Source organism: Gymnogyps californianus, chromosome 1, assembly GCF_018139145.2.
Source record: "Gymnogyps californianus isolate 813 chromosome 1, ASM1813914v2, whole genome shotgun sequence".
In the NCBI taxonomy this organism is placed as follows: Eukaryota; Metazoa; Chordata; class Aves; order Accipitriformes; family Cathartidae; genus Gymnogyps; species Gymnogyps californianus.
In genome coordinates, this window is record NC_059471.1 from 196493356 (window position 1) to 196515196 (window position 21841).

Consider the following 21841-nt stretch of genomic DNA (forward strand, 5'->3'; position numbering starts at 1 on the left):
AAATGACAAGGAGAAAATGTAGCATTAAGCTTTAGTTTTTGTTTCTTGACTCACAGAGCAAAATTATGATGTCCCTGGTTGTACAATCAGCTCCGATATCATATGCAGAAGAAAAGTGCAAATCTGCAATTAGGAAATACTGGTTGTCAAAAGGCAACTCCGGTCTATAAACAGAAAGCAAACTATAATATGTTGAGAAGTGTGCATAAAAAAATCAAGGCGAGGGTTTAACTGGGATCTCTCTTGCACTGAAGGAGTCGAACTGACTTCCCCCGCGTGCATGCATTCGGGTGCAATATGACCCTGCTCTGAGAGTGCGCTTTCAAAGTCAGTTTGTGTGGGCACAGGACCACGCTGCCAGGGATAGTCCAACCCTTTTCCCTCATGTCTGTGCACTCAGCGGCTTCCCTTGCATCAGCTCTGGTGGCAATGAGGCTGTAGGCAAGTTGGAACAGTTCCTTGAATTGGTAATTAATATGCAATCAGATTTATTTTTCACAATGAGCTTTCTGGCTCCCTTGTCTGATGCTCTCAACTACTACACAGGGATCAGAAAAGTGACAGTGAAGGGTGCATGAGGGAAAATCACTGCCCTTTTTGCAGTCTCAAAGTTACAAGTTATTTTTGTTACGGTTACTGAAGCAAGTTAGGAAAATTAAGTTTGCTGAGTAGAAGGGGAGCTTATCCTTGAGATGCTGAGGGGAATTTGTTCTCTCTTTCGTAATTCCTGCATTATAAAAAGGATTTTCAAACTTGGTCTGAGAAGTGCTTTGGAAGTTCAAGCTGAAAAGTTGAAGATTGGAGTATGAGAGTAATAGTTTCATGTGAAGATTGTTGTTGAAGTGGTACCATGTTAATATTAAGTACTAACAGGATACACTTGTTCCTGAGCCTAATGAATATGTAAATGAAAAGAAATCCTGAGTTAATACGTAATGCACAAAAATTCTCGCTGTTGTTTTCTGCTTTTACAAAAATACAAACCCAAATTATATTTTAGCTGTTTCCAAGTGTCACAAGCCTTAGTATGGAAAATGCCTAAAAAGCTGTGACAGAATAGGTGGTACCACATGTGGCTTTTGACCTGTTATGTAAAACTTCCTTTTTTCTTCCACCTCCGCTCCTGTGTTACTGGGAAAACATAATGTGTGCTGTATATGTAGAATAAATTTGAAAGCTGTATATAAAAGTGTATTTTGCTATTGCAAATATTCTGAGTCCAGTAAATCTTCAGTACCCAAAGAATCGTCCGTAATCAAGTGCATTTTATTGGTAAGAATAAAAATCTCTCCCTTTGCATCCTATTCCTGTTTTTAAATTGGTAGGTAATCAGCAGTTATGGGGAAAACATGGAAATGATGTTTCAAGAATGGCAATAAAGATAAGCCATAACATTTTATACTCTTGATCTATGAATGAAAATACAATTTTCCTTTCTGTTAGTGCCAGGGAATGATGAAACTATCCTGAAATATTTTAAAATGTTTGCCAGGGAATGATGAAACTATCTTGAAATATTTTAAAATGTTTAATTACAGAGAGCATTAAAAAAACATCACTCTTGGTATAGTAATGCATAAGTGTTCCTAGTAAAAACTTCTGCCCTGTCAATATATATACGAAGCCTGATACACATGGAAACTAGTGGCTGTTCATGCAAAGCTACATATTCAACTATCTGTGGATGATGATGATTTATCTTGAATAGACTTTACTTACCCAAGCCCCCTGCTTCTTGTTAGAAGCGTGAACTTCCTGATAAATACGAACAGACTGTCATTCCAGGAGTAGTATTTTCTTGCTGTTGGCCACATCTTTTGGCACCATCTTTTGATGGTCCATGTAAGTGGGCCTTATTAGGCCAATTTTGTAGAAGCTGACAAAAGGCCGTAATGTTCATTTTTAATCTTGCTGCTGTACACATTGCTATATCTAGAGATAACTATCTGAGAGTCTTAGAAATGAGCTGAATTGTGCATAATCCTTTAAAAAAATTGCAGTGACCTTGCATTTCTTACAGAGTTCTGTAGTTGATGCAGTAGGTTGGAGAACACTCAGTGGGACTAAATAATGATAATTCCCTACTCTTGTTGCAGATTTTCAGTGTGACCTAGAGGAAGCCTTCCCTTGTATGAGTTACTAAAAAATTGAAATAATGATACCTCCTTACTTCAGAATATTATTGGAACACACTCTTGAATAATTGTGCCATCTGGGATATGAGAACAATGAATACCATCTAAGATGGGTGCCGTTCTTTTAGCCCTGACAGGATACAATGGTGATTCTATGGCCAGGGAATTTTTTGCATTGAATGTGACCAGTATCTTTTTAATTAATAATTGAAGAATTTATTATTTTCTTTACTGGTTTTACAGCTTTTAGTGTTGCTATGGGAGTATCTAACTTTGAAAAAAAATTGTAAAGCTCCTTGCTACTTGTGTCTTGATTTTTAAAATGAGAACAAGACACTTCAGTGAGAAAAAGATGCAAAAATAAACCAATCTCTGCAGATTGCTCCAATTCTTTTATTTTCCACATTTATAAAGTCTGTATGAAATAGATAACTAGTTGTCTGATCAGGATGTTCTTTGTGCTTCCACTACAGATTCTGGATTTTGGATTGGCAAGGCATACAGACAGCGAGATGACCGGTTACGTGGTTACAAGGTGGTACAGAGCCCCAGAGGTCATACTTAACTGGATGCATTATACGCAAACAGGTCAGCATCTCTTCAGAAAAGTCTTAACAGAGCTAAAGCATTCACTGAATCAGGCAATATATAGGCAAGTCTTTGTTTATAAAGTGAATGAGAAATTGGAGGTGGAAATGACAATATAATTATGCAAAACTTCCATGTAGATAAATTGCAGGTAATCGTTTGGTGGTTGTGAGTTTGGGGGCTTTTTTGTATATTTTCTGAGAGTAACAGAAAGTGCCAGGGTGGCTGGAAAAAAGTGATATAAATGTACACAGATGTGACAGTCTGGTCTATGTTCTTGTGTTCTGCACTGACTGTCATCTTCCTGCAAAGATGTGCTGACTGTAACTCGAACAGAGAGGGGAAAACGTCAGAAGGAGGGAATTCAAGTAACACTAGGATAACTATGGAAGTTTTGGAAAGCGTTGAAAATGTACTTCCCACATGCATCTGCCTGTTACTGAGGAACTGGTTCTGCATATTATCAGATTATCTCCAGTTTGCTAATTAGAAAGACTGGTAGTTTTATCTATACTGTTCATCATACTTGGCAAGGCACTCATTTACTTTTTAACAGGCCATAAAGGTAAATTTTACACTTCTTTAAAATATGTTTTAAATTAAACTTTATGCACATTTAAATGGATAAGTATTCAGCAATTTAACGTGACTGTTGGTCTTTTTTTCAGTTGACATCTGGTCTGTGGGCTGTATAATGGCTGAGATGATAACAGGGAGGCCTCTGTTCAAAGGAAATGATCGTATCCTTCAGTGAATTTATGACACTAATGTAAGAAAATGATGAGAGGTTCTTACGTGATACAGTAGGTCTGTTCAAAAACTGATGAGCATAAATTGAAATGAATAGTAAAATGGCTTGCACCTCTCACTAATTGGTTATTTGATATCTGTACCACTTTTGCACATCTGCCAATTAAAACTTGTATTACTGAACTTTTTCTATAGAGAAAGAGAGGTGATCTTTGAATCACATCTCAAATCATCAGGTAGAAGGTTCTGTGATGAGGCATATTTTGACCTTTTTTTAGTAAGAGATTCCACAATTCCAGAAAACGCACAGAAGATTCTGCTGCAGTATATGGACTTATGTGCACATGCTAGTCCATTTCATGCTTTTTGAGACTTTTGCCAAAAAATGTTATGTAAGTAACATCTAGTAAAATGTTTTAGATTTACAGAAAACATATAGCCCTATCATTTCATTGCTGAGGAATTAAGAAAATAGTTAAGATTAAGCCATAATTCAACCTCAAGTGATACTTCATTGACAGTAGTAGTTGTGATAGTTAATAGAGGATGATGTTAATAGAAGACAGCAAGAATTTTTTACTTTTTTTTTTTTTTTTTTTCTTTCCCCAGCTGTGTATGTTTGACAGCTCAGCCTAATCATTTTGCACTGCTTTTCCCCTTGTGGAGTTCCAGTCAGTAAATCGCTTATCTGCAAATACTTGTTTACAGAATCACAATTGTTTAATTTTAGTTATATTTGTATTTAAGTACTTCCATGTAGGATTAGGACTTCATTGCATGGATCATATTATTCACGTTTTGTAAGGAAAAACATAAAAGAGGAAGATTGCATTCACCAAAAAAATGACGAGGACTATGGAAAAGTAGAATACATAAAATCTGTACAGCTGAAATAATTTGAAGTACGCATTAGTTCTTAACAAGAAAATACTAAAATGCCTGCCAAAGAACAGCCATTGACTAACACATAGCATTTCTCAACTAATGCTAACCTTGAGCATTCTGGTACATAAATAAGAAAATGAATGAGTCATAATATTTAGGTTGCACTGTAAATGTAAGAGTGGAAAAGCTAGTATTTTAGTCATACTGGGTTTTGAAGATTCCAGAACTATTGGCTGAAGTTCTGCGTCCTGTGTTATGAAGGAAGTTAGCCCAGCATAATCGTCCTTGCTGGTCTTTGAGTATGTGAATCAGTATTACCTACTGTCAGGGAAATGCAGCTGTGGGTTCAGCTGTGGGTAGGTGAACAGGAAAACAGCTAACTTAAGGGATTTTTGTTTTAGTATTATGAATAGGTTATCCTGCAAACTTGCTATGGGGTTTTATTTATTTATTTATTTATTTCATCAGCATTACCCACCATTGCCTTTTTCTGCAGAGGCTGGTGGAATACTCGTGTGCCCTGAGCTCTGATCTAGCTTCTAGCTTCTCATCTGCTGCTCTTACCAGAGTAGCAAACGAGTCATAAAGCTGTTCTCTGCAGCATTAGCCTCTTGTAAATATGGTGTTTCTTCTTTGAAACGGCTAATATTGTTGCTGATTAATCTGTGCTGGTTTAGGACATAGAAGATTAGGGAGTGTTCTGATGCCTCACGCCAATGTCTTCAACATCTCAGCATCTGGAATCAAGCTAAGCATGTGGGAAATGAGGAGGAGAGGGATTAATTATTTTCCTCCTGAAGTTTCTCAGTGTGGAGAAGAACTAACACAGACTGGTTTGCTCTGATTTTTGTTCTGTTTATCGTACCACCTGATGTTCCCTGTGACTTTTCCTGCCTCAATGTCACCTAAGCATTGAATAGACCAGGGCAACACAAGCAATACATGTGTTGATTGTTCAGGTACTCCAATACTTTTGGACTGATTTTGACCAAAAATATAGAGGAGGCCTGATGATATTAGAGGAGTTTGCAGATGATTCAATTATGTGTTCCCAAGTTATAGGATATTTTATTTCAGGTGCTTTCGGTGTCTTTGCCTTCTGCAACTTTCATCTCATCTTTCATAAGTCTTCTGTTCAGTCGTTGCATTGTGATTTTTGCTTTATTATCCAATAGCGAAGAAAAGCACGATTTTTGCAGGGTGCTTAGTTTTCTTTTGGTGAAAGACGTTGTTCCTTATTTCTGGTATTCAGATCTGGACCAACTCACAGAAATAATGAAAATAACAGGTACACCAACTCAAGATTTTGTTCAAAAACTGCACAGTCAAGATGTGAGTATTCTGCTTAGTCAGTTGGTTTTACATGTCTTAATTTTACTTAAGCCATGCTCAGTTCTTAGACTGGCTGAGATAATATGTATTGACTACTGAAATGACCCCTGATGATACATCTCTGCCTTGAAGTGCTTTGCACACCCAGAATAGCTACTGGAGATTAAGGCGGGGACAGAAAATGATCAGAACACTTGAAAAATCTGTATATTTAAATACTTCAAAGTTTCCAGTGTGTACCATATAAGCAGTTGAGCTGATGCATTGCTACTTTTATTGGAAATGTACTGAAAACATGAACCTATTCAGAAAACCCAGCTGTTTGCAGATGTCTCTGTATTTCCTGTTCTTATGTGGATGTCCTTCTAGAATCCTTAAGCCCCTACTATAAAGAACCTAAAATTATTCATTAGATTAAGTATACAATTTAAATACTAATGAATTACTGTATAAGGTTCACTTCTAGAGATTCCTGTAAACTCACTATGACATTCTTTCAAATGATGCATACATATTTATTCTAATTAATATATTAAATATGGAGCACTAGTAATTAAAGCTTGGCATTATCGTTTCTTAATCACAGTTTTAAGGCTTGATTTAAAAAAAAAAAAAAGTTCCTTTCAACAAGAAGGTGAATATAATCAGGATTTATGACCCCCCAAAAAATTCATTTGTACAATGTGCTATCAAACCATTGTTGAGTTACCTGTTAAGCATATAGTTAATGTTGTCACATTACAAGGTTGGCAAAGGTCTAATTTAATATCCGTGTTTCTTTTTAAGGCAAAAAACTATATCAAAAGCCTCCCAAAAGTCCAGAAAAAAGATTTTGCATCCATCTTGAAGTATGCGAATCCTTTGGGTAAGACAGTTTGTGTGGATGTGTACAATTTGTCTTGTTCGTGTGTTTGCATCGGAGGCAGCAGCAGTATCAGTCGTGCGATAGGTTATGTGATGGTTCTCGTGCTTTTCTACCTCTTGGTTTCCATAATTCATAACTTTGATTGTAGTGGCTGAACTTTGCCAAGTTTAGACCGTGCCAGGAATCAGACGTTTCTTAGAAGCGTCGAAAAAGAAGTATTTTGTGTTTTAGGCTTTGATCCAGCATCTGCTTAAAGGTTTTACTGGAGCAGCTTTCTCAAGAGCCCTGGGAGATTAAATATATGTAATAAATTTTTCTCTATTTTGTATTTGAAATATAATTCTGAAAGCTCAATCTGATCTACAGTAGAAATGCAAGCAAATAGAAAGCTGACATTTTAGTCATGGAATTAATACAACCTGAGAAACATCTGTGCATTCCTGAGAAGCACTGGCTTGGATTTGATAGATATAAACAGCCAGAAGAGCATACCAAGTGTGCATAACTGTGACATGACCCGAGGCAGCCAGAGCTCTGAGATGGCTCTGCCCAAACCTTGTCCATTCCCCAATGACCTGAACACTCACAAAGCCAGTTTTATTAGAATATAAATTAGGATAATTAAATCTTCTCAATTTAAGAAGTTAAAATTATGTATTCAGATACAGTAGAAATAAACGTGATTAATAAGCAGCTCTCACCCTGACTGCATGGTTAGCTCACTGACCTTCTCAGCTACAGCAAACTACACATTTCCATTTAGTTTTTAGGACATTTCTTCCCATCACCTCTGTGGCCATCTGGCTGCTCCTTATGTAGAGAAGAACTGCTCATGGTCTGGAAGAGAAGGTTGGAGAGAATCCACGATGTGGCAAGCAGGAGTTGCAGCATCCTGTCCTATGCTGCTGCCTCTTCTTCCTTTCAGCTGCTCCACCCAACTCAGAAACGTTCTTTCAGGACAGAAAAACAGAGAATAAACAAATCATTTGTCATATCTGTTTACACTAGCCCATTTTGACAGTCTAACAGTGGACCTGATCCAAAATGCACTGGAGAGGAACGTAAAAGATTTCCATGGATTGTTTTGGCTGAGGTCAAAAACACATAGCAGATAAAGTCAGCACTGAGATTCTGAGCATGGACAACTGACTTGTCTTAGTGAACTTCAAAGTGTACTTGGGACTGGATTTGGTCACATACAGAACGATTCTCATTAGCTCCACACCCACCTGTTCATTCTGCTGCTGTCAGGTTGTGATGTACATTAGAACCCCAACACGGTGGCAACGATGAAAGACACCTGAGAAAGCCCCAAGCACAGTGGTCCTGGAGCCAGAAACTGAGAAGTCATTAGCTGAGGTGATGTGGCTGTATTGCATACAGAAGCAAGGGAGCACCTCTGTGTTGCATCAGGCTTTGTACACATCCTCGCTTGCTCACAATGCTGTTTTGTCCTGTAGGTGGGCCCCGCTGGCTATAGAGTGAACACCCAATGATTCTGCTTTTTAACTCTGTGTATTTATTTGAAATACCTCCAGGGCAACATTACTGTGTACAAGCTGGAATCAGTGGCATGATTTGAATACACTGTTTGTTTTCTGTGCAATAGCTGTAAACCTTTTGGAGAAGATGCTGGTGCTGGATGCAGAGAAGCGAGTCACAGCAGCTGAGGCTTTGATGCATCCTTACTTTGAACCAATTCACGATCCTGAGGAAGAAATTGAAGCTGAGAAATATGATGACACATTTGATAACATGGATCTTCCGCTAGATGAGTGGAAGCGTGAGTTTAGTTTTGTGATGTTTTCAAAAATAACCAGATAGAAAGGCCATGCAAAAATAGGAATATTCCCCTTTACAAATTACTTTCTTTGCTTTTGATGGAACAAAGTAAATAGCATTAAGATAGAGAAATGCTATTGATAAGCCAGTGTTCCTCTTATCAAGTCCTCCTGGAATGATCCCCAAAGGTTTCTTGTCTGCCTCCTAACAGAAGCTCTCCTTCTTTCTCCCTCTCCTTCATGTGTCTGTCCTCCCATCTTCTGCAACATAGGAAAGAAACCATTTCTGTAACATGTTCCTTCCAGTGGATAGGACAGGCAAACAGATTCCTCAACTGTTGGCTCTATAGGACTGCAATGGTTGCTGGCCTTAATTTTAAGTTAGGTTCTCTCAGGGAGAGAAAACTTATCTATCTCAGCAGAGATTTAAGTCTGAATCTAGTGTTCATCTAATGTCAGAGGTTTGTATTTTGGCTTTTAAGTGAGGACTTGACTTTTAAAGCTGATTTGCTCAGTAGCTCTTTCTGAGGATATTGCCCACTATACTGTAAAGTCAATGCTCGCATCCCTTTGAAAGCACCTGTAACATTTCAGTATTGGGCTGCTTCTTCAAATCTGAAATGGTGAAAAAATGATCCTTGATTCCCTTACTTTTTGTACTCTTTCTCTCTTTTTTGCCTGAAGAGGTCTCTCTCTTCCTGACCTAGATCAGAGCCTAACCATGCTGGGGGTTGCACTTTGCCTCGTGTCTGTGCAGCTCCTTTTCTGATTAGGCCAACAACACTATGTTTATTCTGTTGTTTTCTAGGTATTACATATAAAGAGATACTGAACTTCAAGCCACCACAGACATCGGAGTCAAAGGAGACAGCGGTGTAATTGTATGACTCGGTCTTTTCAGAACTCAGAAGATAGCAGGAAAGTTGTAAATGTTTGTGACTTTTCAGGCGTATAAAACTTTTATAAATAAACTGGATGTAATCTGTTTCATCTGCACTGTAAGAAAGAGCAATGCTTTTACTCTGCATGTGGAAGTTGGTGCCTTTGGGAGTAGCATTTCAAAACTATACAGAAACTTATTCCTGCCTACAACTTCTTCCTTCTGCACGAAAGGATTCAGACTGTGATAACCTGGTGCCATCCTCAAAAGAGCAGGTAGGACTAATTCTTCAACTTGGAGATCAGAAGAGTACAAGTTACCACCCCAAGCAAGCTGAGACACAGAGTATGTCAGAGATGTGCCATAACTGCTCTCCAAGGCCACTGAACTGTCTTGAATGCAAGAAGTATTCATGTGACTTCCTCTGGAGTATTTCACCATAGTAAGATGCCTGGGGAGGCTCATCAGCTTCTGCTGCCTCAGCTAGTGCAGCGGGTAGCGGAGACACAGCCCGAAGGAATGCTTATGTCCCCTGTCCTACATGAGTGTAGGAGAACTGGAGCTTCAGCCAGTTCTGACAGATGTGGGCAAGAAGCAGAGAAGTGTCGATGTCCTAGATTTTTTTCAAAGTAACCAGCATAGCAGGACAAGATTTCACAAACGCACTAGGTGAACAGTCACTGGATAAACAATCACTGTCAAGGGGTACAATATTTTCCTCTAAATACAGTGTGGTCTCTTTGTATAATAGACTAGGGATCAGGGATTTCCAGGGAGAAATTCTTAAGACTTTCTAAAATTTTGTAAGCTCTCTAGCATCTTAGTATTGAAGTGATCACTGAGAAAGTACATCTTCTCAGAGGACGTACTGGTTATAGAATCAGCAGTGCTGATTTTAGAAATAAAGCTGCACATGGGTCACATTATAGAAAATAAAATTAGGATAAAAATGCTATGCTGCAGCTGTTCATTGGGAATACCTGCAGCAGGCTATTTTGTTCACAGTGTACAGAGGTGTTGCCCATTGCAGAATAACAACCATTCCTTTTTTTAACCTTTTGAGCTCATCTTACTTGGAAAAACCCTCAGACCTTCTGTTGAGAGGTGCCTTACCAGAAGGAGTCACCTTCCTGGTGGGATAGATTGGTTAGACACTTCCTGAGTTCCTCTTACTGTCCTCTTACTGTATTTTCCTAGGTCCTTAGTTTGTTATAGACTCTCAGAGGTAGGAAAAAGAAATTGGCAAACCTTTGGTGAAGAATTTCTTTGTGAGATTGCTTGTCCTTGTTAAAGGTAATATCTTTACAGTTGACTCTTTGGATGTGGATTATTCCCAATGCAATATGCTGTTGTATGTTGCTACTAAGTGAAGCAGTTGTGAAGGAAGACATTTGATCTTTGCAGGTAATAACTGGAAAAGAAGTAAGAAATTACTTGGGGTTTTTTGCTTTAATAACCAATTTTAACCAGAAGTTTAATCAAGGCACAGTTGTTCTGTTTCTTTAAATGAATGTTTAAGTTAAACACCTGTAAGTATTAGCATTTGTTTAAAAATTGATTGTGATGAGCATTGATTAGCTGAGACGGGCACCTAGAGAGACTAAATGGTAACAGAAACCTTGAATTGTTGATGTATTTGACAAGTCATTAAAAACTACAGTTTCAGCATAAAAAAAAAAAGCAGAGAATGTAATTTGAAACAAAACATTTTTCCACACTACAGGTCACTGAGGAAGGCACACTTAGGAGTCATACCCCATTTTGCACTATTGACTTTCTGCTTGGACTACACTTTTACGTTAAATAGGAACTTTATTTTTTACGGAATAGATGTTTTCTCTTAGGATCATGCTCTGTGGTCCTCTTAAAAGTCATGGGAGAAAAGTGCCTATTGGAATTAGTGGGCTTGATAGAGCCAGTCAATGGGAAATGGAAATGTCAAAAACGTCTTTGAAAATGCTCCCTCTGTATTTTAAATGGAATTTCAACATCCTAAATTCTAGCAAATATCTAAAATCTTGAGATAATGCAGACGGCTCAAATGTTAGTCAGACTTTGAGGGAGCATTTTTTTTCATTGAAAAACTGCTTTGCATTTTCTTCATAAATGCCAACACTTCAATGGGCATTTTCTCTTCCCCCCATCTTTAGCTGTAGTGAAGTCAAGCCCTGAAACCCTCCATTGTCTGAGGTGAACTTTTCCCTTCTTAATCTTAACTTAGTGTTGGAGAAGCAGCTAGCCCACATGAGAAAGACATAAGAAGATAATGTTAGTTTTTCTAGATACTGGAGGAACACAGAATGCTTAAAATAACTGAAGAGAAGACCTTGATGCATGTGCCAGCAGACAGAAGTACTGCTCTGCTGTCTAGTCAGCAAACAGTCTGTAAGGTAAAATAACAAACGTGGAAAGTTTGTCACATCTTGGCAAGATGTTTCTGCGAAGAGATTGAAATCTGCAGAAACAGCTCCAAACAGCCATAGAGATTATTAGTATAAATAGCTCATTAAAAGAAATGCGAGGTGAAAGCAGAAATATTTTGCACGGGAGGCAGCTGCTGCTTCAAAGGGAGAGACAACATTTCCTAAGTTTTTATTTGCTATTTCTACTGGTGCTAAGCAACTCAGGAATAAGAACCCGATTTCTGTTTGCCTTAAAGAGAAATGTAAATACGTTCTGCATGTACTTGAAATGTATTGTGACAAATAAAGGTTGGAGGTTTGTTTTTTACACAATAATGGTCTTATTTTCCCCATATGTATTCCCAAATGTATAATCACTCCTGAAAATAGTATTTTCGGTATAAGGGAACTGTATGAAACCTAATATTGTAGGTACGTTTCATGTAATATGAGCTGCTGATGTAGTTTATTTTGGAAGTCAGTCAGACCACAGATGCTAACCTTTCTCCCATTTTCCAAACTTCAGGTCAGCCACAGAGCTGATCTGATTGTACTACTGCCACGTAATTATTTCTTACAGCATCTTGGATTTTACCAGACATCTCTACTTTGTTCTGAAGGACAGGATTTCAGTCCTTAAATGCAGTTGCATTCCTCAGCCTGATTTTAAAAGCCAAAGTCAGATTGACAGTCATCAAGCATGTACATCTTTGAGTTGGACAGCGAAGTTTGAGTTAACAGAGGTCTAGTAGGATATATGGGACCTTTGCCCTAAAAAGCCACGTGCCCCCTGACTGTTTTAGAGCAAGATTGTCCCCTTAAGTATTAGTCTTCGTTGCATTGAAGACTCATCGTTCATGTTGAATTTTGATAATGTGGTGTTGTGGGCCAGATATGGCTCACAAGTTCACTTCTTGATTATTTTCTGGGTTTTTACGGGATAATACTGAGGTGAGTGCTAATATGTCCCCTGCAAAATGTGTTCAGAAGATTGACTTTGTTCTTGATTCAGAACTACCAGGCATATGAGCTGGGTGGGATTCTTTGAGCTTCCTACTTTCTGATCTGCTGTTCAAATACAAATATCAGATGCTTCTGGTCTGCTTCAGCTAAGGTTGTCAGAGAATGAAGCATCTGTTAGATGCTATCATTCACTGCATCTTCGTATCAAATACTCCTGTAGGGCTTTAGATGGTCCCTGCAGGTACCAGGGAAAGAATAGGGACTTGTAACACCTGCTGTCTCTGCTGATTAATTCTCCATCTCCTGAATACACTGTAGGGCAACTGGTTGTCTAAGTCAAATGATACCAGAAGCATGGACTACAGCACTTCAAATCTCCTCCTAAGTATTTTTAAGAATTCAGAAGTATGAGTTGGAGAAAGATCAAGGGAGGAGGACTTCCATGATACAGACTTTGAAACTTCATGGACTACCAGTTAATGAGCAGCTCTTGTGCACAGATTATTGCAGCCCTCTGGGACAGTAACATAATGATCTAAAAACCGCATTGCCACCTAGTAACCACATGCAGCTCTCAGGCACGGGAATGATGCATGCTTTTTAGCTACCAGGAACAGCATCCCTCTGCAAGGAGGTAAGTGGGGACAAGGAAAGTAATTTAAGGATCCATTATTTTTGTCTGCTGCTATCCTGCTCTGCAAACAGAGCTCCTTTACGCTTAACCTCGTTACGTTTCCATGCTGGAGTTTTCTAGTTCACTCCAAGGTCTGCTTCATCAGTAAGTGACGAGGTGCATTTCCCAGCTAAGTCTGAGTGATCCAGGCATGCAACTCTTAGGCCTTTCATTGAAGTATTTTGAATGTGCTGTTATCTTTGAGAGGCAAAAGAGGCAAAATAAGGCAACCGGTGAAGCAACGAAATGAAATGTAGTGAAAGGAATTGCTCAGGTCCCGTTTGAGAATGCTCTCCATTTTGCCATGCAGTGTCCTGGGGACACATGCTTGTAGGGAGCAGGAAATGCCTCTTGCTGTGTTTGCATGGTACCTGCAGCAACGAGGCTCTCAGATGGGTGATGCTCGTGATAACCAACACAACCAAAGACTGCCACTTAATCCAATTCAGTCTGATGATAATGGGAAATTCATTATTATAACTAATATTATCACAGGTTATAACAGTAAAATTACACTGCTTGGAAAACCACGGGCATTTAGTCCACTGGGGGCCTGGGCCAAGGCAGCTTTTTTTCAGGCATTTTAAAAGCCCCGTTTGTACATGACAGAGTTCCTGCTGCCAAGTAGTACCACTTCGGCATGTGTCCGACCATTTTGCTGTTCCTAGGAAACTCCTTACATTTTGGGGTTTGAGTCAAGTATGGATTTCCTTTTCCATAAAAATGGTAGTGTGCTACTGTAAGGAGAGAAAATACGGCTGAGGAGTGTAATCAGAAAAACGTTAACTAAAGTTTTCTCTAAAGCAAACCCTTCTCAAGATCTAGGATACATTATAAAATGAAGGTCAGTTATAAGGAATCAAAATTGCTACTCAGGAAGAATCCTGAACCATGGCTGGAGTAACCAAGTATTTTTGGTTAGAGTTTGAACTCTTAAAAGAATCCCAAGACTTTTTACTTAATGCAGAAAATTAACATAGTATAAAGCATGACTGGTGCACACAAACTGTCTGGTAGTCCTGAAGCAGGGCACCTTTTTAAGAACAGGTTTGCATATTGATGAGGGAAGCACAACACTGCAGGGAACTCCCCAGAAAGCATCCTTCAGAAATGTAGGTTCATCTAGAAACATGTACGTTGTTCCATCTTGCTGGAACAAGATGATCAAATCAGGCAAATGTTTGATTCAATTTAAATGATTACATTAAATGTAAGGCATCTCCAGTGAGTGTGTTAGGGTTCTTAATTCTGGATTTCCAGGCAAAAATGTAGCTACAGGGAGATTCATCTCAGGGCTTCATCATAGTCCCAACAGCCTCAATCTGTCCATATCATTACTACCATCAACACAGTTTACCTAGGTGATCGTGAGTTCCTTGTCTATGTGTTTTATCACACAAGTTTATGTTATTTTTCTTCATGTGGTATCTCTTTCATTGAGGGCAATGACTAAGTCTTCTCTAGGATTGTGTTAGGATGTTTTTACTGGAAGAGATTATAGCTGCTGCCCCCAGCCTCTGCAGAAGGTGGCAACTACGTGATCACTAAGACAAGGCGGAGTGCAGGACATGAAAGCACTGTCCCATGGTTGTGGTATCCAAAATGATCCCCTGTAGAAGCTATAGATCCCTCTCGCCACGTCCACCAAAGCTGCCTTTGACTGTTCCTTGTGTTTTAGCTGGTTGGCTGGAGACCTTGGCACCTGTTGCAGCGGGGCGTGCTCTGGGCTTGCACAACCAAGCCGGTGGGAGCTGTGTGTTGGACACGTTGGCTCTGCACTAACAAACTTACCAGGGCTGGGAGTGTTTCCAGGTGCTGACCTTCAGCTGCCTGCTCTGTTAAATCACTAACACAGTTTTGGCCCGGGGCAGCTGCGGTCTTCCTGTGACTCCCCTGGCACAGCTGGGGAGCTGGCGGTGGCCGGGTGGTGCTCCTAACAGGCAGTGGGATGCCATCAGCCAGCTTTGGAGGGTAAGAGGCTTTCATAGCGTGGAGTTGGGCAGTTTCTTGCCAGCTGGACTTCTTAGATCCAGCAAACTGCTCCAGGCGTGGTTTATTTACTAGCACAGACATGGCCACAGAGCCAACAGTGCCTGGAAAATTGTGCTCACCCCAAACTGATGGGTGTGTATGACTGTAATCTCTTTGTGCTGTTGTCCTCTAGCCATAAAATAATAAAAATGCAGCCTTTGTGAAGTAGTTGTTTAGGAAAGCGTGATGGTAAGCTCTGCTGTAAGGGTTGTGAGAGCATCCCCAGGGGCTCCCAGAGGTTTGGCTGCCAGGGCTGGGGGCCAGCTCAGAGCTGGTGCAGCCAAGGGTGGCCCCTTCCCTGTGGTGACCCTGGGGAGAGGCTCCCAGGCACTGCGGGGCCAAACCCTGGCCGGGGGAGCTGCTTCCAGCTGAGGCTCTCGCCTTGGCCCTGCCTGAGCTGCAGCTCCCTGCCGCCCTGTGGCTATGTGCCCAGCCATGGGTCCCACCAAGCCACCACCACCCGCGGGCTGATGTCCCAGCCTGGCCTGTCCCCATCCCCAGGGAGGTGCCCCGCGCCCAGGGCTGGGACTGTCCCCGGCTGCCCCCCACCTTCTGGCCTGACGTAGATATGGTGGTTTACATTACATTAGGGTCAAGTTGAAAGATTTATTGGCAGTGCTCCAAAATAGAATGGAGATAATATGTATTTTCCCTGCCAGTTGGCAAATCTACTGTAAGTCTCTGTCAGTCTCTCATTTGTTATTAACAGGATTTGGACCAAGTAAGTGTCACGACAACATCATTTGGCCTAATAAAGTTTTTCATACATGATGTATCTATGCAAAAGGTAATGATGAGATAGGAAGGAAAATAACTGCAAGAGAGCACAGATTTCCTTTAAATGAAGAAAAGACAATACAGGAGGATTTTTCGAAGGCATTACTAATATCTTAAATAAACAATCAGACTCATCAGAGAGGAAAACCACAGCAGTGAGAATATTGTGAATACTGAGATCGAGTCCTGCCTGCTGGCAGAACGGGAGGGCTAAGTCACCAGGGATATGAGTAAACTCTGGGTCCCATGCCACATTACAGGCTTTAAACATGACTCCCCTTATGGCTTCCAAACACTCTGGTAATGCTTTACATTAAGGTTGCTGAATTATCAGAACAGGTGTGGAACTATGGCTGTACATAAACAAGTGAATATTTGGAGACTCTGTAAAACAAGTGGGATTCTCTTCACAAACAGCTCACTGTAATTACTATAGCTACTCAGTATTGCCATTTTAAGTCCCTAAAACAGAACATTAACTACTTTTCCTTAGGTTTCTCAATGGATTTTATAGCCTTTTGTGCTTTATGGCTGGATTAGTGGTTTTGATCACCTGGATTTGATATGATTAATGTTATGAACTTGCTGCATGTCTTCCAGCTTTTGAATTGCTTTCCATAGCTAGTGTTTGGCACCATTAAAGTACTTTGAGACATAAATTATTTATGTAAAGGGAAAATTCACTTTGTGCTGTAACCCCAGATCTTAGCAGTGGGGTAGGCATGACTTCCCATGAGAAAATGCTCAGGAAAGGCTGAAGAGCTGAGCTGAGCAAGCAGAGAGCATCGCTGTGCCCCAAAGATTGACTTGCTTTAATGTGCTAAATTCATACCAGAGGATGCCTGAGGGCTCCCTTAGGGTTAATAAATTCTTCTCTAATATGGTGATGTGACATAATCAGCTGGTTCATACATCCTTTGTGATCAATTAGTAGGTTTAAAGAAGACTAAATCTCTTTCTTCTTGTCGAGGAATGTTAGGCCTTAAAAAATGTGGGCATGTCAGTAAGGCTGGTTATGAAGAGCCTGAACCAGAAACGGTCCATCCCTCTTGGAAAGGAGAAAAATAAAAACTTTGAAGAATTTGAAGCAGTAGTTCCCCTCATTTTTCTGTTGGCTCTATCTACTCAAGCAGTGTTCTTACCAAGTAAATCAAATGCCACTAATCATCAAAAAAAGAAATAGCCAAGTGAATGTTCTCGCGCGTGTGGACATGGACCCAAGCTGGCTTCTCCCACCGGAGTGCAGGGAGGGAATGGCTGTGTAAGGACTCCAGTAAGCACAGGCAGAGAAGTTGTTTGTTCCCTTTAAAGCTTGGCATATGCACCTGCAGCATCCCTTGCTGGAGCCAAGATATTAGGATGAGGATGTTTTACTCAGTCAACCATACGGCAGGGCAAAGTACCTTCCATAGTGAATCAGTTTTTAATATCGTGTTCCCAAACCAAACATTTTTATATAACCTCCTGAAAGATAATTCACCAAAAAGAGTGGAATGGGTGGCCTGTTTATGTTGGCCATCTTTGTCAGTCCTGCTCACATCAAGGCATGCCATGAGAACTGCACTGACATCAATAGGATGTATCGTAACACTCAGCATAAGCAAAACAGGCAGAATCTTGGCTTTCAGGACATAATCATGGGTTATGGAAACTGTCATTGCCTTCCTTGGGTACAGGATCAGGCTGTCAATAACTCCAGTACTTCTGTTTCATTTTCATAGAATATCAGGAAAAAAAATACTACTCAGCGTAAGCAAGGATGGCAAAATCTGATCCAATTGTTTAAAAAAAAAAAGGAAAAGAAATACAGAACATTTACCCACACAACCGAGTGCTCAGGTTACGCTCTCTGGATGTATTTTCTAAAACATTTTTCTCTCTCACCAAACAAAAAAAGCTCTCCTGCCCTAGTACATTTAACAGTAGTAATGCTGTAGTAGAGATGTAGATATAACAAGGCAAGGCTTATGGGGAGTGGTGATAGCTTTTATCAGACAGACATAACCAAGGAAAAAAGCTAAAGAAGCTGTCAGGCAAACATGCTCCTTTTAAGGTCTGAAACTACAGCTGCTATCACAAATCTTTTGTCTCTGGATGCTCCTGAGTCTAATTTCAAAATACCTTCCCCTCTAAACTATTTGCTCCTCTATGGTTTCCATAATGAAAAGAGCCTCCTGTGGATACAGTTACCAATCTTTGGTCACTGCAACCAGCATGAAACCCTTAATGCTATTTAGAGAATGAAAATGGTTCCTAAGACAAAAAAAATCAGCCTCTCCTGATTAACCTTAAATTTAATTATTTCTCTGGTTCTCCCTCCCTGAGCTTCATAAACTAATTAGAAGTAAACCACAGTTTTAAAGATCATTTAGGTACTGTTTGATTTTGAGCCATTTCTAAATGATTGCTCTATAATTTTTCCTTATTTATTCAGCTCTTGCTGTTGTGTAGCTATTTAGGATGGATTCATCTCCATTTCATTTCCCGGTAGCACCACTGGAAGAAAATGATTGCCCTGGAATGAGGGTAAAGGACTGTGAAAGCCAAATGACATAACATTTCACAGGCAGGCCGCACATGGTCTGCATCCAGATTAGCAAATGGGAGCTGGAGTCATGGACCCTCTAATCCTGGCCTGCAGGCTGAAGGGCTCTCGCCCAGGTATTTAAATCCAAATAGGGTTTAATCATTAGGGTGGAGACTTCTTTATCAGTGAACTTCTCTTCGAGATAGGGTAATAGAAACCAAATGTCTTTGATCTCAACAGAGGCAATGTGTGCAACACAAGCCACCTGAAAGGAAAGGAACCTGCCATCTGCCCTCTGAGGGACTGAAGGCCCAAAGAAAGAGAAAACTTATTTATTTTCTTCCCCATCTTTTTTAAAGCGTACTGCACCTATGCTTTCTGTTTGAAGACTGATTTGGTGGTTTTTTCAAATTGAATTCTCCCCCTTTGCAGAGGATTTAAAGTCTGTCATGAAAACCGATGGGGCTGTCCCACAAAATGGAGGGGTGGGGATGAAGCGGTTGATTTGACTCTCAGGCCTGCTGTGGGAATGATTATGGCAATATGAATGCTCTCAATAGGAGCAATTGCTGAGGTTTTGCAGATTTTGAGGGCCCAGCATCACAGTGTTATGAGAAGGCACTGTGTAACCCCATTAGGGTGTATATAAAAAGATTTAGTAAGTGTACAAGATGCAAAATCTACTTACTTTTACATAACTGTTCTACTAGATGTCTTCTCAGATGGTCAAGAAGACTTACGGACTATTTACAGGGATACCATCCTTGTATGACAACATAGAGAAAATCATAAAGGCTTGATTCAAAAAGAAGTAGTGTCTGTGAAGCCATTATCACATTTGATGTCTGGAGCTGCCCATGATGATCCAGGTAACGGCTGGTGTGGTCCTGCCAGTCGCCTGCCGCAGTGCTGTGCTCCTGCTCTCCCTCGCCTTCTTCGCTCCTCACACAGAGGGGTGATTTGGCTACGCATTTGTAATTGAAATTGGTTACACAAAAGGCCGGTGGCTTCATTCACTGAACCTTGAAAAATGTTTGGAGTTCCTTGATATATGAGAAATACTGAAGAAAAGTAGATTAGTGACAGCTGTAATAGCAAATGTGTCTTTTGGTAGGGTAAGAAGGTACGTAAAAGGCTGTCTTCTGTGGTCGTCCTTCCCCAGAAGGTGTGTGTAAGGGAATATCTAAAATGGGGAGAGTAAAAATAAACAGAGAATATTCACACCTTCAGTGAGTACCCTTTACCCTTCGGGCACAGAGCTCAAGTAACAGAACAGAAAAGAACTATTCCCATCAAATATTTGCATAGCCATCAGGTAAAAATTATATACCATGCACCTATGAATGGACACACTCATTTGTGAAGCAGTTACTCTCATAAGTAATTTGTAATTGCCACAATTAAAAATATTTTTTCTTTTCTGTGAATCCCAAAACAGTTTTTGAATATTGACTGTATACACACTTGAGTTCAGGACACAGCTATTTGTTTTAATTAAGCCACCCAAAGTTTGGTATGCACATGTGTACTTGAATGAAGAAGTTTGCAAATGCTTTTAGAAAAAAAAAATCTCTTTCCAAAACTATGCTGACATAGAAACTTAAAGGCTAGGCTTTACCCAGAAAATATTTTTTCTTTTTGAAATTTTAAAATGTAAATCTACACCCTTAAAAACAATATGAGTCATGGCTTGGAGAGAAATTTATAACCAAAAAAAAGCTGCTGGGATTCTAACGACCAGCATCTGAAATTCATGTCCAGGGTGTAACTCTGACTATTTCTTGACAAATCTTTGTTTTAATCTCAGTTCACCAAAAACATTTGCAGAAGAAACACTTGTTTTGATTATTTAGATTTAAATACATTTTCAATGCCTGGAAAGAGATTACATTTTACCATCATTATTCAAGAAAAAAATCATGCTAATGCCAGAGGGAATTTTGCTTAGAGAAGATTTGGCCATAATATCTAATTCAGATATTTGAAGCACATTTATTTATTTGTGAAACCTTACAGACATTATTTAATTTTGCTTATTCAGCAAAGCATTTAGGCTGAAGTTTGACTTTTAAACAGAGGCTTCAGCTCTGCTGATTCCCACGGCAGTAAAGCAAAGCAAGCCTGGCCTGCCATGTACTGTTACAACGTCAGATGCTGAGAGCCTTTCCGCCGGGTGGCTGGGATGCATAGAAGTTAGATGCAAAATACCGCCAAGCAACTTAAAAGGGATGGGCTCCAGGCATGCTGGAGTCAGCGGAGCACTCACCCACAGTTTTACTTGCTTAACTGATAGAGCTATCTCCAGTGACAGCCAGAAGCCAGACATAATTTTCAAGACTTAATGTGTTTCCGTCTTATCTTGATGATCAGTAGCTGGCTACAGGCCACAGACAAAGAAAGAATGGAGGGGGGAATAGACAAGATGACCCTGTTTACTTTCTCAATGGACTACAAATAGTTGGTATGTACTTGCTGTTTACTTGTAGCCCAAACAGCTGTTCCCCTGCCTCCTTATGAAACAGTCTTGAGCCTGCTTGTACTCCCTTTTTTTCACAGAGGTTTGGAAACCATTCTGTGCACTCTCCGTTTAACCTCGCTTTTTATTTCATTTGGAGCTGCTTGGGACGAACAATGCATGAGAGGGGTCTCAGCTATGATAGAAATTTGATAGAGGGAAAAGCAGCATCTGCCCAGTTGCTGAAAGACTGCAAAAACTGCTTAAGTCTAAAAGAAACAGGAGCTTTTCTGCAGAGCAAGAATTGTGCCTGAAATACGTGAAACTCCATTTGTCAAATGGTCCTTCTTCCACAAAATTAAATCAGAGCAAAACTAAATTGAAACCCAGTAAAACTGACTAAAAACTAAAGAGAAAAATAGGCAGTATTAGCCAAACCAGCAAATCAATACCAACCGAAAAAAAACCCAAACCAAATAAGTTTAATTTTTTACCTGGGGGAAAACAGAGAAGAGTGGCTGTTACTACTGGCTCTCTGTGGAAGGTGCTCATCTGGTACATGATCAATAGTGTAAAACCCTAAATTCAGAAAGACTATTTTCCTCCCACCTGAAAGCCATCATTTGGAATTTGCTTACCCCTGAAGCAAAACCAACAACACTATTGAGCCTGCTGCAGTGTTTATGATTGAAGAGCAAAATTCCACTTTCTTAATGATAACCATGGCAGTGCTTCTCTCCTCCTTTCAGCCACCTTGAAAGCAAACTGCTTCACACAGCATTTAACCAATACAGTGT

The 21841-nt window shown here is 40.0% G+C and overlaps 1 protein-coding gene across 3 annotated transcripts in view; it reads left to right on the top strand.

Moving 5' to 3' along the window:
• The window catches only part of MAPK11 (mitogen-activated protein kinase 11), an 86593-nt gene extending 74652 nt beyond the window's left edge, over nucleotides 1-11941 (top strand). For all 3 annotated transcript variants that reach the window (XM_050905988.1, XM_050905970.1, XM_050906002.1), the window contains 6 exons: nucleotides 2609-2723; nucleotides 3392-3463; nucleotides 5611-5690; nucleotides 6477-6555; nucleotides 8165-8338; nucleotides 9145-11941. In XM_050905988.1, coding sequence (XP_050761945.1) covers nucleotides 2609-2723; nucleotides 3392-3463; nucleotides 5611-5690; nucleotides 6477-6555; nucleotides 8165-8338; nucleotides 9145-9215 — 591 coding nt within the window. In that variant the 3' untranslated portion in view covers nucleotides 9216-11941. The remainder of the gene's footprint in view (nucleotides 1-2608; nucleotides 2724-3391; nucleotides 3464-5610; nucleotides 5691-6476; nucleotides 6556-8164; nucleotides 8339-9144) is intronic.
• Nucleotides 11942-21841: the final 9900 nt, after the last annotated feature.